At 45.0% G+C, this 18,335-nt stretch overlaps 1 protein-coding gene across 1 annotated transcript in view; it reads left to right on the top strand.

Moving 5' to 3' along the window:
* LOC119173000 (uncharacterized) overlaps positions 1-18,084 on the top strand; it is a 166,804-nt gene extending 148,720 nt beyond the window's left edge. The window contains exon 3 of the mRNA XM_037424133.2: positions 17,728-18,084. Coding sequence (XP_037280030.2) covers positions 17,728-17,961 — 234 coding nt within the window. The 3' untranslated portion in view covers positions 17,962-18,084. The remainder of the gene's footprint in view (positions 1-17,727) is intronic.
* The last annotated feature ends 251 nt before the right edge of the window (positions 18,085-18,335 follow it).

Here is an 18,335-nt window from a genome sequence, read left to right as displayed (position 1 = left end):
AGTCACATACCTTCGTCATTCATTGGCCTCACGTAATACCAAATTTGGCACATGGGAAGCTAGCAAATCAGCCGCGAGCGCATCATGAGAGTGGCATGTAGTTATGTTGTTGCATGACACTCATGTCCTGATTATCATGTTTCGATGTATCATTTACTTATGTCGTCCGGTAGCGCCACGTCATGCCGAGTTTGGTACATGTGAAGCTAGTGAAACGGCCGCGAGCGCTTCAGGAGCGTAGCATGTAGTCATGTTGTTACATGAGAAGCAAGTAATGTTTGTTGTGTTTGCACCAGTATCATAGCTTTGTCATCCATCCACGTCTCGTATTAACAAATTTGGTATAACTGAACCTAGCAAACAGCCACCTTCGCATCATGAGCCTGGCTTGCAGTCATGTTGTTTCATGACACGCAATGCATGATTATCATGTTTGCACTAGTCACATACCTTCATCACTTAATCACGTCGTACAAAATTTGGTATAAATGAAGCTAGCGAAACAGTCATGAGCGCATCATGAGCGTGGCATGAGGTCATGTTCTTACATGACGCGCAAGATCATTATTTTAAAGGTAAAGCGTTTCTTATTTACTTTCGGCGACTTTGAGCGTATCTATCTATCTATCTATCTATCTATCTATCTATCTATCTATCTATCTATCTATCTATCTATCTATCTATCTATCTATCTATCTATCTATCTATCTATCTATCTATCTATCTATCTATCCGCCTACGTACGACTTTCAGCTCTCCTTGTAGTTGCGATATTGGTATCAATACCAAACTTCGTATGGCGTAGCATAACCGCATGAAGAACATAATTGATCGGTCATAACATAAAAATCATAAATTTATGTAATAATTGTCATGATTTACGTTTCTTAATCCTGCAGCTGTTGTAGTGGTTTCGTTCGTATGACATGTTGTGATACTAGTATGGTATGACATGGTTGCTTGTAGAACACAAACGACAGCCCCTAACATAAATTCATGACATGCAATCATGTAACAAGATGACTACGTTCCACGCTCATGATGCAATCGCGGCCGTTTTGCTAGCGTCACATATACCAAATTTGGTATTACGGTACGTGAATGTATGATGAAGGTATGTGGCTGGTGCCAACTTGATAATCATGAGATGCGTGTCATGTATAACACGGCTACATGCCACCCTCGTGATGCGCTGGTGGCCGTTCGCTAGCTTCACTTATACTAAATGTGGTATTACGGGACGTGAATGGATGACGAAGGTATGATACTGGTGCAAACGTGATAAAGATGAGATGCGCGTCTTGTAACATGACTACATGCTACGGTCATAATGCACTCGCGGCTGTTTCGCTAGCTTCACATGTACCAAATTCGGTATTACGCGACGCCAGTGGATGACGAAGGTATATGACTGGTGCAAACATGATGATAATGAGGTGCGTGTCATCTGAGAACATGACTACATGTCTTGTAAGAACTGACTTCGCCAATACATTTCAACGTGACGTGATGCCCCTCTCGCCGGCGATGAAGTCGCGTCACGCCGGCGCTGCCACGCCAGGCGCTGGTCCTACCAAATACTCGCAGGCTCCACGACGTTGCGTTGGTTTGACACATGCTCGTTTCAGCGTGTTCGGCGTCCCTCCGTCACAAAAGAGGGAGTCGCAGGGTTGTCTGGGTAACGCATCGGTGCGAAATGCAGCATGTCGCATTTCGCGCCGGTTGCCGACAGGCTACACCGACGGGTGCTGGTCGTGCCTTGCGTCAGAATCTAAGTGCTCGCGTTTTACTTACGAAGCGTCGCTGTGCCCTGCGTGCGCGCGCGTCAACGCTACATTGGAGTATATTGGGCCCTTATTAATGCCCTCGCGGCCCTTTTACTAGCTCCACATAAACGGAATTTGGTTGTAGGTGATGTCAATAGATCACAAAATATATGAATGGTGCAAACATTATAGTCCTGGCACGCGTATCATGTAGGAACATTACAACATACCACGCTCATTGCGTGCTCGCGGCGGTTTTGCTAGCTCCACATACACTAAATTTGTTATCACGTGAAGTGAATAGATCAAGAAAGTAAATGACACATCCAAACATGATAATCATGACACGAAATTCAAGTACGGTATCAATTACTTCCATTTCGTAACGTTGTGTTGACTTCAAAGTGACATATCAACACTTCTCATTCGTGCTGGGCATATGATCGATTCCCACTGTATGTGGGATCTGCCAATTTTATATGCTAAGGTCTGACACTTGTGTTCGCCACGCAATCATGTCATATCATACCAGTTTTGCAACATGCCATGTGAATGAAACCGCCGCAACAGCGGCAGGATTATGACATGTAAATCCTGACATTCATGACATACATATCTTGATTTACATTTCAAAACTAGTCAAATATGTTTTTCATACAGTCATGTTATGGCATAGGAAGTTTGGTATTGATACCATTATCAACACGGCCATGAGAGCTAAATGTCGTAGGAGGCTAGATAGATAGATAGATAGATAGATAGATAGATAGATAGATTGATTGATTGATTGATTGATTGATAGATAGATAGATAGATAGATAGATAAATAGATAGATAGATAGATAGATAAATAGATAGATAGATAGATAGATAGATAGATAGATAGATAGATAGATAGATAGATAGATAGATAGATAGATAGATAGATAGATAGATAGATAGATAGATAGATAGATAGATAGATAGATAGATAGATAGATAGACACGCTCAAAACCACCGAAGTTCGCTAAGAAACGCTTCGCGGTTAATGACCGTCCATTCGTGCCTGTGAGTATGCTTCGTGCGTTATTTCTGTGTGAGAAATGCGGGGCACGTTTCGATCTGCTTTCCATTCTACGCGTGACTTTCCAGTTTGTTGCTATCGCGTTCATTTCTTCACCTTTACGGCAATGCTGTAACTTTTTCTACGAAAGCTGCGCAAATCTCAGCTGTTCTGTATACTCGTTACGAATCGCGTGCATGGCAGGAAGTACCTGGTGTTACTTTTCAAGTACGTTCGCTTTACGGCTGAACAATGCATGATATTTGCATTCGGAGCTCTCGCCTGTGCACTCCGTTGGTTCTTACTCATTTAGTCAAATGATAACACGCGAACTTTTGTTTTAAATGCGACGCATTTCTTGGCAAACTTCGGCGATTTTGAGCGTATCTATCTATCTAGCCGCGTACGACATTAACTCTCCTGGCTGTCTAGACAATGATATCGATACCAAACTTGGTATGCTATAACATGACTGTATGACAAACATAAGTGACTAGTCATAACATGTAAATCATGAAATTTATTGTCATAAATGTCATGATTGTCTTCCCAAGGTATTGCTGCTCTTGCGGTGGTTTCATTCATATATATATATATCGAATACATTATAATCACAATATTGACAACGTTTGACCTTCATCTTCTTCATCTGTATATGATCATCATCATGAAAATACGTCGTCTTCGTTCGAAGGATTGATCAGGCGATTCGGCCTAATAAACGCGGTCGAGACTCCAAAGCTGCTACTGTCTTACAGAGTGGTGGAAGTGCTTTGATCCCCAAGTCCTCTCCGACGTCACGTTTCCCTGGAGCTTCGTTCGGGTCGCCGCTTGCTTCCCCCGTCCGCTGTCATGGCTCAAGAACCGCTGCCCGGAACATCCAGCATCCCTGTCCAAAAAATCATTTCTGCGTGGATCGTCAACGCCCGGCAGCGCAACCCACCCATCTTCTGTGGTCTTCCACGCGACGACGTCGATGTATGGCTAAAAAAATACGACATGACCAGTGTTTATAATCAATGGGATGAGCCTCAAAAAGTTCGTCACGTCGCTTTCTATCTCTCCGATGTCGCGAAAACTTGGTTTTTTAACCACAAGAACAGGTTCCCGGATTGGCCTACTTTTGCTCAAGAAGTCCGTAGGATTTTCGGAAAACCGAACATCTATTTCGAAGTGTCGAAACAAAAGCTCGATGGGCGTGCCCAACTTCCCGGGGAGACGTACACTTCGTACATTGAAGACGTCCTTGCCCTTCGCCACCGCGTGAACTCGGCGATGACAGAAGCTGATCGTGTTCGCCACATCATGTAAGGGATAGGCCATGTCGCGTTTAACGCTCTGGCTGTTAAAAACCCCACCACCGTTGAGGACGTCATTACGACATGTCAGCATCTTAATGAACTCCAAGCCATTCGATTGCACCCAGACTACCCAGACGCCAATGACAGCCGGCCTTCCTCGGGTGCAGATTTGCGCGCGCTGATTCGCACTCTGATTCGCGAGGAACTTCAAGCGCAAGGGTTGCCATGTGCACCCGCCCCTCGGCCTCACTCTCAATCTGCTGGTCTGCGCGACATCATCAAAAAGGAGCTCTCATCCATGGCTGGCGCTCTCCCATTGAACACTACGGTGCCACCAACACCACCCATGACGTATGCGCAGGTCGCTGCCATGCCACCTGCCTTGGTTCAGCACGCGCATCTTGTTCCTGCGCAGTCCAACCTAGCAGCATTTGCACCACACTCGCCTGTCCCAGCGCCAGTACCAGCGCCTGTGACAGCTCCAGCACACTACGCCCCCTGGCGCTCGGCTCGCCCAATATGTTACTATTGTGGCATTCGGGGTCATATTTCACGATTTTGCCGCAAGCGCCATCAGGATGAACGCCGTGGCTATGATGTTTACGAAGGGAATTCGGAGCCACCCCCGAACCAGTACCAGCGACGCCCTACGACACGTTCCTTCTTCCGACTTCTCCACTCGCCGCACCTCGCCCCTGCTATCCCGGACGCCGCCGGTCCCCTTCACCTCTACGACGCTCAGCATCTCCTCTGAGACCGGCTGTACCCACTTCTGACTACCACTCGTAAAACTAGCTGGTGCAGTTTTTGGAGGAAAAGCTGCATCGCTCGAACAAACACCAAGAGCTCCAGAGGGCCCAGCCAACTTGTTATTAGTGTATGCGGAAGGAGTATCAGTTCAGACATTGGTGGACACGGGGGCTGCTATTTCTGTCATTCATGCGGATTTGTGTACTCCTCTACGTAAGGTTACCACACCTTATACTAGCACTTTCTTACGTAGCGCAAATGACTCGCAGATACGCCCATCAGCACAGTGCACCGTTAGAGTTCTCATTGATGGGATCCGGCATCATATTCAGTTTGCCGTGCTGGAGTCTTGTGCTTTTATGCTTATTTTAGGATGGGACTTCCTTTTTAATGCTGCTGCTTCCATCTCTTGTCGACAACGACTCATACATATGTGAGAGATGGATGATATTTCCCCGAAACTATCACGTGACCGGCTACGAACAGCCAGTGACTTCCTTGTGCCGCCTAACCACGAGCACGTTATCACGGTTATGTCTGACTTCATTGACCACGGTGACGTCCTAGTCAGTCCATCAGCCCATTGTCTATCCAGAGGGATTTCACTTTCATCGAGTCTTCTCCGCTTCTCCAACGGCACCGCATTTCTCGCAGTACTGAATATCACCAATGAGCTAATTCTGCTGACCGAGAGACTGCTGTAGTTTCCGGCGTGGACACACAACCTATCTCTGTAGTGGCTTCGGATACTAGTCTGATGGAATCACGTTCAATACTAACAGATGCTCCACCCACTACGGCTCTCGTCAATACCATCAGCACGGATCTCACTCCCCCGCAAGCAGACGAACTACTGGCGTTGTTGTCTAAGCATAAATTTTCTTTCGACGTACATTCCACTGCTCTAAGCCAGACTTCTGCGGTGGCTCATTGCATACACACCGACGGAACTTATATTGTCCGTCGTCGACCATACCATGTTTCTTCCAGCGAACGCGAGATCATCGACAAGCACGTTGCTGATATGCTCAAGCAAAACATCATCCGCCCCTCCTCGAGCCCTTGGTCGTCACCTGTCGTTCTCGTAAGAAAAAAAGACGGTTTGGTGCAATTCTGCGTTGACTACCGCGCATTACACAAAGTAACCAGAAAATACATATATTCCTTGCCTCGCATTGATGATGCCTTAGATTTCTTAAAAGGAGCGGAATATTTTTCGAGCCTTGACCTGCGCTCCGGTTATTGGCAAATTTCAATGCACGAGGATGACAAAAAAAAACTGCATTTGCCACACCCGATGGGCTTTGCGAATTTAACGTCATGCTTTCGGCCTCTGCAATGCGCCAGCAACGTTTGAACGACTGATAGACACTGTATTGCGGGGCTTTAACTGAAAAACATGCTTATGTTACCTTGACGATATCGTCATATTTTCTTCAACATTCGAACAGCACTTGCAGCGCCTAGATGAAGTTCTGATGTGTCTCGCAGCTGCTGCCCTTCAGCTCAACAGCGAGAAGTGCCACTTTGCTAGCAAAAGTGTTAAAGTACTCGGACATCTCGTCAGCAAAGATGGAATCCGGCTTGATCCCGACAAGATTACCGCCGATTCTTCACTCCCCGGTGCCTCAACGGGTCAAAGAGCTCCGAAGCTTTCTTGGCCTTGGGTCGTACTTCCGGCGCTTTATTTGAGTCTTCGCCACCATTGCTGCGCCACTTCACCAACTCCTTTCTTCGGGAGCGTCATACGTATAGTCGGACGAATGCTAAATGGCTTTTGACACCTTGAAACGTGCCCTCACGTCTGAGCCAGTGCTTTGTTATTTCGATAACGCCGCACTCACTCTCCTCCATACTGATGCCAGCGAACAAGGACTCGGCGCTGTACTTCTGCAACGAACAGAGCGTTATGAAAAACGTTTGATCGCATACGCAAGTCACACCCTCACAGCAGCAGAGAAAAACTACACCATCACCGAGAAGGAGTGTCTCGCCGTTGTCTGGGACATCCAGAAGTTTCGACCATATCTTCACGGCCGCCACTTTACCGTCGTCACTGACCACCACGCTTTGTGCTGGCTGTCGACGTTGAAGAATTTGTCTGGACACCTCGGTCGCTGGATACTTCGTCTTCAAGAATACGAGTTTGTCGTTATCTACAAATTTGGCACGAAACACAACGATGCCGATGCCCTTAGGCGCTGTCCTTTACAATCCTCAATAGGCACTCCTGGCCCGTCGCCAACTGTGAGTGCACCCATTAAAGTGTCTCCATCAGTTCATTCACTCGCTGCTGTCGATTTTTTTTCCACCTTCAACAACGACACGCTTGCATCCCACCAACGCAGCGACTCTTACTGTCACTCTATAATGCAGTGCCTTCAAGGCTCCTCTCGTCCTCCCAACGCTCGCAGCCATCGACAGCTGCGGAACTTAAAGACTGAAAACTCAATCATTTACTGCTTTGTCTTCCACCCCGAAGGACAGCGCTGGGTTCTTGTTGCTCCTCGTTCCCTAAGGGCGCAGATTTTGGAGGCGTTTCACGATGACTCCAAGGCTGGTTATCTCGGTTTTCAAAAAACCTATGAACGCATCCGCAGTCGTTTTGCCTGGCCGGACCTTTCCAACTGCGTAGCGCGATATGTTGCGTCATGCTCGCTATGCCAACGCCGCAAGCGCAAACTTCCTCCCCGGCCGGTCTTCTACAACCTCTTCCGTGTCCTGACGCTCCCTTCGATGTCATTGGCATTGACCTCTACGGACCACTACCAATATCAGCTAGCGGCAGGCGCTGGATCGTCACAGCAGTTGACCACTTAACAAGGTACGCTGAAACAGCTGCACTTCCTTCAGGATCAGCAGAGGACATTGCCACAGTTTTTCTGGAGGCAATCTTTCTGAGACATGGTGCACTACCCATCTTATTGAGCGATCGTGGCAAGGCGTTTCTCTCGAAACTACTCGAACAAGTCCTTCACGCATGTAATACGATTCATAAGACGACATCCAGCTACCATCCCCAGACTAACTGCCTCACTGAGCGCTTCTATCAAACTTTGACCGACATAATATCTATGTATATCAACGCCGACCACACCAACTGGGATACCATCCTGCCATTCGTGACTTTTTCATACGATACCGCTACGCAGAACACCACGGGCTATTCCCCATTCTTTCTCGTCTATGGCCGTCAAGCAACATCTCCACTCGACATCTCCTTTTTTGACGTCCCTGTGAACTCGTCATCGTCATCGAGGGAGCACTTAATCTCTCGCCTGGCCGATTGTCGCCGACGCGCCCACCTCAATACACAGGCAAGCCAACAAGAGCGGAAGACTCGCTATGATGGCGTCCACCGCGTAGTTCACTTCAATACGTGAGACGAAGTACTGTTGTGGACCCCAACGCGGGTTCCCGGCCTCTGTGATAAGTTTCACTCACGTTTCATCGGCCCCTACGCTATAGTTGAGCAGACGTCTCCTGTTAACTATCGAGTAACCCCGGTTGTCATGCCTCCCGACGGTCGTTTTCATGGTACAGAGGTTGTTCAGGTGTCGCGCTTAAAACCATTCGTGCGCCGTACACCACCGTCATAAACAGCGGCCTAATTGGCCGCTTTTGCGCGAGGGGGAAATAAGTGTAAGCACAATATTGACAACGTTTGACCTTCATCTTCTTCATCTGTATATAATCATCATCACAAAAAGCGTCGTCTTCGTTCGAAGAGTTGATCAGGCGATTCGGCCTAATAAACGCGGTCGAGAATCCAACGCTGCTACTGTCTTACAATATTGCAACACTGGTATGGTGTGACATGACTGCATGGTGAACACAGGCGACAGACCCTAACATGAAACTCAAGACATGCTTGTGATGTAACAGACTACATGCCACATTCATGATGTGCTTGCGGTCATTTGACTAGCTTCTCATGAACCAAATTCGGCATTATGGGACGTCAATGAACGCGAAGGTCTGTGACTGGGGCAAATATGATAATCATGAGATGTGTGTAATATAAAAGCCTGACTACATGCTACGCTCATGATGAGCTCGCGGCTGTTTCGCTAGCTTCACATGTACCCTGTTTAGTATTACGTGACGGGAACGAACCACGAAGGTAAATGACATGTCCAAACATGATGATCATGACATGCGTGTCATGTAACCCATATGTCATGTAACCCATCTGTTACATGAAGTAGTCATGTAACGACATGACTACGTCCCGCACTCATGATGTGCTCGCGGCCGTTTCGCTACCTTCACATATGCCGAACTTTGATAATACGTCACGTGAATGGATGACGAAGGTATGTGAATGGTGCAAACATCACAATTATGAGATGCGTGCCATGTGAGATAAGAACAATAATACATGCCGCATTCAAGGCACCAGTACACTTGGACTTAAGCCAGCGCACGTTCGTGCCAGCGTTCGTTTTATCGCGCCACACCAGCGATGCCACGCCAGGCGCAATAGTGATAAAAAATATGCTCACTGACCTTCATTGTGAATCTGCATGACATATGCTTGCAGGCGCGCACCGCGCTTCGTTGCTCTGACGGGCGCGTTTCGAGAGCACACGGCGTCCCTCCGTCACGAAGAGAGGCACACGTGGTTCTGTCTGAGTAACGTCGTCGGCGCGAAATGCAGCTTGTCGCAATTCACTCCGGTTGCCACCAGTTGCGCCTGGCGTAGCACTATAGAGTGCTCGTATTTTGCTAGCGTGGCGTCACTGCGCCCAGCCTGTGCGTGCGTCAACATTGCATCGGAGTATATTGGTCCCTTCATTACGCGCAAACCACCGTTGCACTAGCTCCACATGTACCAAATTTGGTAACACGGGAAGTGAATAGACGACGAAAGTAAAGGGCACGTGCAAACCTGGTAAGGATAATATGCGTTTCATGTAAAACATGACTACATGCTACATTCATAGCGTTCTCGCGGCCATTTCACTAGTTACACATATACCCAATTTGGTATTACACGACGTGAATGGACGATGAATTTGAATGTCACTTGCCGATATGATAATCATGATATAGATTTTATGTAAAACTACAAACGCTCATAGCACGCTCGCGGCCGTATCGCTAGCTCCATATATACAAAAGTTGGAATCAGGTGACAATATTAGATGACGAAGGTAAATGAATTGTCCAAACATAATAATCATGACGTGGAAGTCATGTGCGGCATAGTTTACTTCCGCCTTTAACGGTTGTGTTGATTTTAAGGTGACCTATCACCCTTCCTCCTTCATGCTTCGCATATCATCGATTCTCACTGTACGTGGGAAGTGCCTTTTTTTTTGGTGGTGTAGACATCGTATCGTGTATTTAGAAGTTGTGTAGTTCATACGAAATGGCGATCAGGTTTTTTTTTGTTATCGGACTAAGTCTGTACGTATTGTGCAGAGTGCGCTCGCTTCGTATTGGTTGTGTGCGCACAGAAATTACACCCTTTATGTGCTCGACTGCGTATACAATACAGCGGTGTCTTCTTTTCGACGTGAAGTTACGTCAAATACTGTATCAGGCCTAAGCTCGTCTCAAATTGGGGTGCACGATAAAAAAATTCTGGTGATCGAAATTTCCAGAGCCCTCCACTACGGCGTGTCTGGTAATCATAAGATGGTTTTTAGAGAACCAATTTATAAACATCATCAAGTACTAGGTTGGCTATGCACGTTATAGCCCTGAAACAAGCTCTTAAAATTGTAAATTGCCACGCTGACATCATATAAACGAGGAAAGAACTGCTAATCATCCCGTAGATTCGAAGTTCTGGCTACAAAAAAAAAGAAAACAAGGCCTTACGGTGAGCGGAATGCGTAAGTCACTGCCGGGTGGGTTCGAATACGATGATGCAGCTGCTGAATGATTTTGATTACGGCACGTGCTTTCTGTGCTCCTGCACAAAAACACTCTACGTAGTATTCTAGAACACACGCCCGGGCGTGCCGAGCATTATTAGACTGGAAAACGTGTGCTCGCTTCATTTTACTGCATGCAGATTTTCAGATTTCAGATTTTTTATTGGTACGAATACAAGATTGTGACATGTGTTTAGCATACAAAAGGAAGTCCCAAAGTCAAAGACTGTATCGGAACCTCCTGTTAAGGGCAAATTGAGGTAAAACACCGTTAGCGGCAACATAAGCAATAATCAAAAATTATAAACTAAGCATAATTGCAACAGAACTATAAAATCATTATATATATAGATACATATACAGATATATATATACACATATATACACGAAAATACATACATACATACATACATACATACATACATACATACATACATACATACATACATACATACACATACAACATATACATAGCAAAGGAAAACAAACATAAAAGAAAACCAAATGAATCAATGACTAATGTGAAGAGTATAACTGAAAAAGAATACAAAAAGTTGTAATACATAAAATGTGGACATTCACACATTGTAGCGCTGTGGTAAGAAACAGTAAGACTATGCATGCATAATGTGTGATTTTAGTTTTTTCTTGTAGTGATGGAAGTTTCTAGGAATTTTATTAACAGATTGTATTGCGTTCCAAAATGCTACAGATGAAAATTCAGCAGTTAGTTTGCCAGAATTAGTACGTACCTTAGGCAAAAGGACGTTATTGTTACGTGCAAATCTAGTATTACTATGAGAAACAAGGTCGGAAGATGAGAAGCAGATAGGAGGTAGTGTCTTGGTTATGTATTTATAGAATATGATACCTAAGTTGTAGTTGAGGAGCTCTGAAATGGTCAAAATGTTGTTATCATAAAGTAGGCATTTACCGCTTGAAAAACGTCAACTGTTAGCAATGATTCCTATAGATTGGTTCTATAGTACTTGAAGGGAAGCTAAACGAGTGTTATAGGTGTTACCCCAGCACATTTTGCCATAATTATTATGAGAATGAACGAAGGAATAGTAGAGTGACACTAAAGTGAAACGTGTGAAGTATGGACGAGTTTAATCAGAGCGCGGACGCCGTATGCTATTTTCTTTTTGATGTCAGAAATATAACCTATGCATTTCAACCTAGAATCGAGCAAAATTCCGAGAAAAGAAGCAAAGGGACTGGGAAAAATACAGTGCGAGCCAAAAGTCATTGAAGGAAAGGATGCTGAATATTTTTGATGCGTTGAAAATACTACAAATTTAGTCTTGGTTCCGTTAATAGTTAACAAGTTAGCACTGCACCAACTTGAAACTTTTTTCAAGTCAGTGCTTAGCTTGTTGACGAGAAGTGAAATGCATTTGTCAGAAGTAAATATGGTAGAGTCAGAAGTAAATATTTATTTATTTATTTATTTTTTGTTTGTTTGTTTCAGAAGTACTGCCAGCCTCACACATGAGTCCTTAGGCAGGGGTAGGTGATACAAAAAAGGAAACAATTATGAAGATACAACAGGAAAGGAAGCACGTCACGTAGAGCTTACACCATGAAGAACTAGTACATCAAAGTAAAACGCCAGTACTTACACAATTGTAGTGATTTACGCGTACACATACAAAAAAACTAGATGACAAACATCTGATCATACAGAACTAAGAAACAAATATCATATAACGGTTCAAAAATCGCAACATTTTAAAGATACAATGCATGGATATGAAAAAAGTGATAAAAAGTGGTACATAAATAGAAGCCTGTACAGGATACGAAGTGGAAAAATAGAGGGCGAAGCGCAAAGAAAGATCAAAGTCAAGTGGGTTGCTGGTGTTTAAGTTTCTCCATGAACGACTGAACGGTTTCGCAGTTCACCAGATTGGCAGAAATAGCATTCCTATTAGTGACAGTGCGCGGAAAAAAAGTGTTTTAAAGGCTTTTGTTTGACAGGAATATTCCTTCAGTTTTTTGTATGCTCGGAACGAGTTGATCGTCGTTGAACCGTTTTTATGTACGCGTGCTTGTCTATGCGTAACTTGTCGTGGTAAAGTAGAAACATGTACTTCAATCGATCGTGTTGCCGTTTTGCCTGCAAGGTATCGAAGTCAGCTTTTTTTAACAGTTCACTGGGTGACGTCAGAGCGCTGTAGCGATTATATACAAATCGGATTGCTTTTTTTAATCATTTCAAGTGTTTTAATATTTACTTGGCTATGAGGGTCCCAAACTACAGATTAATACTCGAGGATCGGGCGGATAAAAGTTTTATACGCAATTATTTTAATTTGGGGGTAGATTTGCGCAAAGAACGTCTTAGAAATGCTAGTTTCTGTAAAGCTTTCTTTTCAATGTAGGCAACATGCTCATTCCACCTAAAATCTGCACTTAATACAATCCCCAAATCTTCATAAGTGTCAACAAACGATAGTTTTTGACCATTGATGGAATATGAGTGTTTGAAAGGAAGCAGCTTTCGCGTAACGGTCATAGCTACCGTTTTCTTTTCATTAATCTTCATTTGCCACACTGCACACCAAGAAGATATTTTTGTTAACGCTGCGTTTAAAAGAACCTGGTCGTCTGCACTACGTATTTCCGGATAAAGAATGTGATCGTCTGCAAATCCCTTAATAGAAACCGTGATATCATTGGCAATGTCATCTATAAAAATTAAAAAAAGAAATGTCCCAAGCACAGAGCCCTGATGGATTCCCGAATTCACTTGTCTTGAATCAGACTGAACGTTATTTATAGAAACTATTTGATTTCGATAAGAAAGGTAGGCCTCAATCCATGAAGCTAATGTACTGTTTTTTAGGATAGGTTTAAGTTTTGCGAGAAGTTTTTGAGTGCGACACGCGATCAAATGCTTTTTTGAAGTCTAGGAAAATCATGTCAACTTGGCCTTGCCTATCTAGAATAGCTGCAATGTCATGAACGGTTTCCAACAGTTGTGTGACGGTTGAGAATCCTTTTCGAAAGCCGTGTTGTCAGTCATTGATTAAATTATTTTCCTCGAGAAAAACTGAGAGATGCTTGAATATAATATGTTCTAATACCTTCGCACATGAGCAAAGCAGAGAAACTGGTCTATAGGCGGAGACGAGAGAAGTGTTAGGTGATTTGGGTATAGGGATAACTTTTCCGAATTTCCAGTCATCTGGAAGCACGCGCTGTGACAGTGACTTTTGAAAAATGATGCACAAAAACTTCGAGCATCATTCAGCATACCTCACAAGGAACGCGTTAGGTATGCTATCAATACCAGGCGTCTTTTTGGGATCTATGTTAAGAAGTAGAGACAAGATTCCTTCCTCAGATATTGTAAGGTCGCACATTGGTGGGATATCATGAAGCGTTTTTGAACATGGTTTACTTCCATCGTCATCAGTAAACACTGAACAAAAAACGTGTTAAAAGATTCTGCAATAGTTTTTTTATTAGTTGCGATAGTCCCAATAACACATATATTAAGAAAACGCTTCTTGTTTGGGGCGAAATGCTGCCAGAATTTCGCTGGGGATGACAGCAAGAAGTTTTCTAAATTGACGTTATAGTACTGATCTTTTGCTTTCTTGATACTGTCTTTTAATTTTTTACGCACGTTACTGAGTTTAAGCATGGTCGATGGAGTGGGGTTCTGACGATGCCGTTTTCTTATCCTGTTTGCCTTTCGCCCCAAACAAACAACTGGCATAGTAATCCATGGGCTAACATTTTTTATTATTTTCACTTTTTCAAATATGCTGAGCAAGACATTCACGTTCGACGGAGAAGCACGAAATTGATGCATAAACACATGTAAATTATTCTCACGTTATGGCGCACTATGTACCGAAGTAGCAGTCCCTTGGCGTGGTTGTCTCAAGTTCATGAAGCCTCGAAAACGATTCGCCGACCCAATACACGCTCACACATATGCATATGGCACAAAAAGAGGTATATTCTGCAGACCGTTTGCAAAGCACTTCATAGATATATACCCCGCAAAAGAACGAGCTTCCATGAGGTAGCGCTGCGGCGCAATGTGTAAGGTTTCGGCTTCGACTGCATGAGGCCCCGTGTTCGATTCCAGAGCTGCGTGTAAGTTGTGTGTTAATGTCAAAGACTAGAATGAGTGTGCTACCGTACAATTTCTAACTACTAGTTACAGACACATTAAAAGTGGTGACGCAGAGCACTCAGAGCACAAGAAAAAAATGGCACCATATTCACGGGGTAAATGAAAGAGAGCGGGGTGAAGCATCCATCCCTCTATTCGTTCTTGCTTCCGTACGTCCATGCATCCATCTGTGCAACTGACCATGCGTACATCCGCGCGTCTGTGCGTGCTTCTGTTCGTGCGTCCATGCGTCGATCCCTGCGTTCGTCCATGCGTCAATCAGTCCGTGCAGCCATCCGTGCATCCGTCCATGCATCTGTGTGAGTGCCCATTTGTCCATCTAGTCAACACTCCAAGTACCACATCTCGCATCTTTTCATCATATATTTTGCATATAGAAGCACCACCATCCTGCGGACATTCCAAGGACTAAATGATAGGTAGCACACACACACTTTCTTACGGCTTGAGCTTCGTGTCTACTTCCCACCTTTAACCACCTCGATTTCATGGTGTATACAAGTTAAATTTATTGATGGCACTGCGGCCTAACGCTCGCTAAACCTTTCTCCGTCCATTCGTTCTTGCTTCCGTCCGTCCATGCGTCCGTCTGTGTAAACGTCGATGCGTCCATCCGCCCGTCCGTGCGTGCCTCTGTTCATGCATCCGCACGTCCATCCGTGCGTCTATCCCTGCGTTCATTCATGCATCCGCCCCTGCGTCCGTTCATGCGTCCATCCGTCCTTGCGGCCATCCGTGCGTCCGTCCATGCATCTGTATGTGTGTCCATTCGTCCACCTAGTCACTACAAGTACCACTATCTAGCATTTTTCATCATTTATTCCGCATGTAGAAGCACTGCCATCCAGCGGAAATTCCAAGGACTAAACGAGAGGTGGCACACGCACACTTTATTACAGCTTGCGCCTCGTGTCTACTTCTCACCTTTAACCACCTCGAGTTCATGGTATATAATAGTTCAGTGTATTCACGGTACTATGGACCAACGCTCGCTAAACCTTTCTAAAACCAAGGTGGTTACACCCAGCGAGTATAACGTAGCAACCCTTTCTCGTCAGATAGCGCTCAGTGTGCAGGCCAATAGCTGCTAATGGGCAATGAGAGACAGGGGAATTTGGCTTTGGGTTAACACTCACGATGCAAATTTTTTAAGTTTCAACAACGCACAGAAGAAATCTCCCACCGGCACCACCTTGCAGGTCAAAGCGTAAGACATGTTAGGCACTACTACGAGGCAAGAACAGGTGCCGCTTTAAGGAGCTTCACCCCTAAAAATTGGTGCCGTATCTGCATGTTTATCTGCAAATGTCGTCGAAAGACGATAGTCTTGCGTCTGGAGAGATTGAACAAAACGCTGATTTGATGTTCTGTGCAAGAAAATCGGCGAATGGTATTCTGGAGGCGCTGCGTTCGAGTGTCTCGAGAGTGCAACGGAGGCGAACGAGCGCACCAATTCACGTCACACGTGAGACATGAGTGCTATCTGGCAGTTATCTTGGAAAACGAAATACAAATGCGCGGCTTTGAGACGAGCGTGTGCACCCGCCTCATTGGCGATAAGGTGCAGAACGTAAGGCAGCTGTCAGGTGCCACCACCGTGTCGTCTCATTAAAGCGTTCGAAACACTTCCCTTTTCGTGCAAGCAGTGCATGGTCAGCGCCACGTGGTAAACGCTACAATCCTTAGAATAACTTACGTATGCTTTTTCTAGTAAAAGAGGCTCATTGAGAATTTATACGCGTTGTTATGGTGTATAAGTTATGCGTGATAATTGCTTTTTAATTGAAAATTGCAAAATTATGAACGTTAAACCTTGAGCAACATTGGTGGGCGCTGCGGATGTGGTCGACCGTTCAGAGTATCCCCTGGTGCCGTTTGAAGTGCCCGGTACCGTTAAGAAAGGACAAACTAACAAACAAACAAACAAATGGACAAACAGACAGACAGACAGACAGACAGGCAGGCAGACCAAACTTTTTGCGTCGAAGGTTTCCAAGAAAGATTATCGTCTTTAAAAAAATCTTTATTCTGCGTCCTCTTTTGAGCCGCCTAAAGAGAGGCAGCCTACGGGCTTTTTCGAGTTAGGAGAAGCCGTAGCTTTAGCCCAAAAATTTTTACATAAATTCCCGCATAATCTTTGTCACGGCTATTTCAAAGGCCGTTATCGTAGTACTGATTTCTCTTGAACACGGCTACAGGGCCGCGGTGAGAACTCAATAGAAGCGGGGAAAAGAACACCGGATTTAATCTCTGCAAGCGTGTATTCTAGACAGGATTTGACTAAGAGTGTAGAGTAAGTGTTCGCTTGCCAGTATTTCTGTATCTGGTCCACTTTTCAACTTGTTATTATCACATCATAGTTGGAAACCCAGTAGTCCATCATGTCCTCTTATTCAGTTGTACTGCTCGGTGCCATTTGGACAGCAGCCTTTGTGAACCTATGCTAGCAACCCGCAGGTCGCGGGATTGAATCCCGGCTGTGGCGGCTGCATTTTCAATGCAGGCGAAAACGCTTTATACCCGCGTGCTCAGATTTGGATCCACTTTAAAGAACCCCACCTGGTCGAAATTTTTGGTGCCCTCCCGTGCAGCGTCTTTCATATTCATATGGCTGTTTCGGGATGTTAAAACGCCACATATCAATCGATCAATCGTGAACCCGTGTAGCATGCATGAACGCCGACTAGTAATCAATATTTTATGCGCAGTTTATTTGTAAAACTGCCCATAAAGATGAAGCCAGAATTTTAGGGACGATTTTAATTTGTAGTAGTTGAGGGTATCAAGTTGCCAAATATATCTTTTTTTTCTGAAAAATGTTCGCAGGCCGTGGAAGCGTCGCCGCGGCCACTGCGAAGCCGTTTTGATCGCCAGACATTTTTTCAGCGTGTGTGCTTTCTCACATGCTCACGCACTCCTGACCAGGCCCCAGCGTCGGGGGAGCTACCACCCCGACTTCGCTGCAACCTGGCCGTCCGCAACACCCCTCTCTTCCACGCAGCTTTTTTCTGCGACCCGCGGCGTCGCCTAGCCAGGGCTGAAGTCTGCGAGCTCGTTTGAAGACGGCATGGCGGTGTGCAACCATGGACACAGGAGGCGATGATTACCGCTGAAAACAAAAGTCTCCAGCGGCCAACAAAATAATACTGTGGTGTTTTTATGGTAGCAGTAGCCAATAAACGTACTCGCAATGAAAACCTTGCAATGGTAGTTTGTGCGTTGTGCCCTTTTTCGAGTTCATTTCTCCTACCCTGTTACAAGTGCCGCGGTAGTGATGAGAACAATGATGATACGGTTTATGATTAGGAAAACGTCCTTTGTATGAAATGTGTACATCTTCGTTTGAACACGTTGAATAATAAACTCGCAGCATATTCAGAGTGAATCATGATGAGGGGCGAAGCGTACATCCGCTATCAGTCCGTCCGCCTTTC

Source organism: Rhipicephalus microplus, chromosome 4, assembly GCF_043290135.1.
Source record: "Rhipicephalus microplus isolate Deutch F79 chromosome 4, USDA_Rmic, whole genome shotgun sequence".
Taxonomy (NCBI): domain Eukaryota; kingdom Metazoa; phylum Arthropoda; class Arachnida; order Ixodida; family Ixodidae; genus Rhipicephalus; species Rhipicephalus microplus.
Note: the sequence above shows the minus strand (reverse complement) of the source record. Positions and strands in the feature narration are given on the sequence as shown.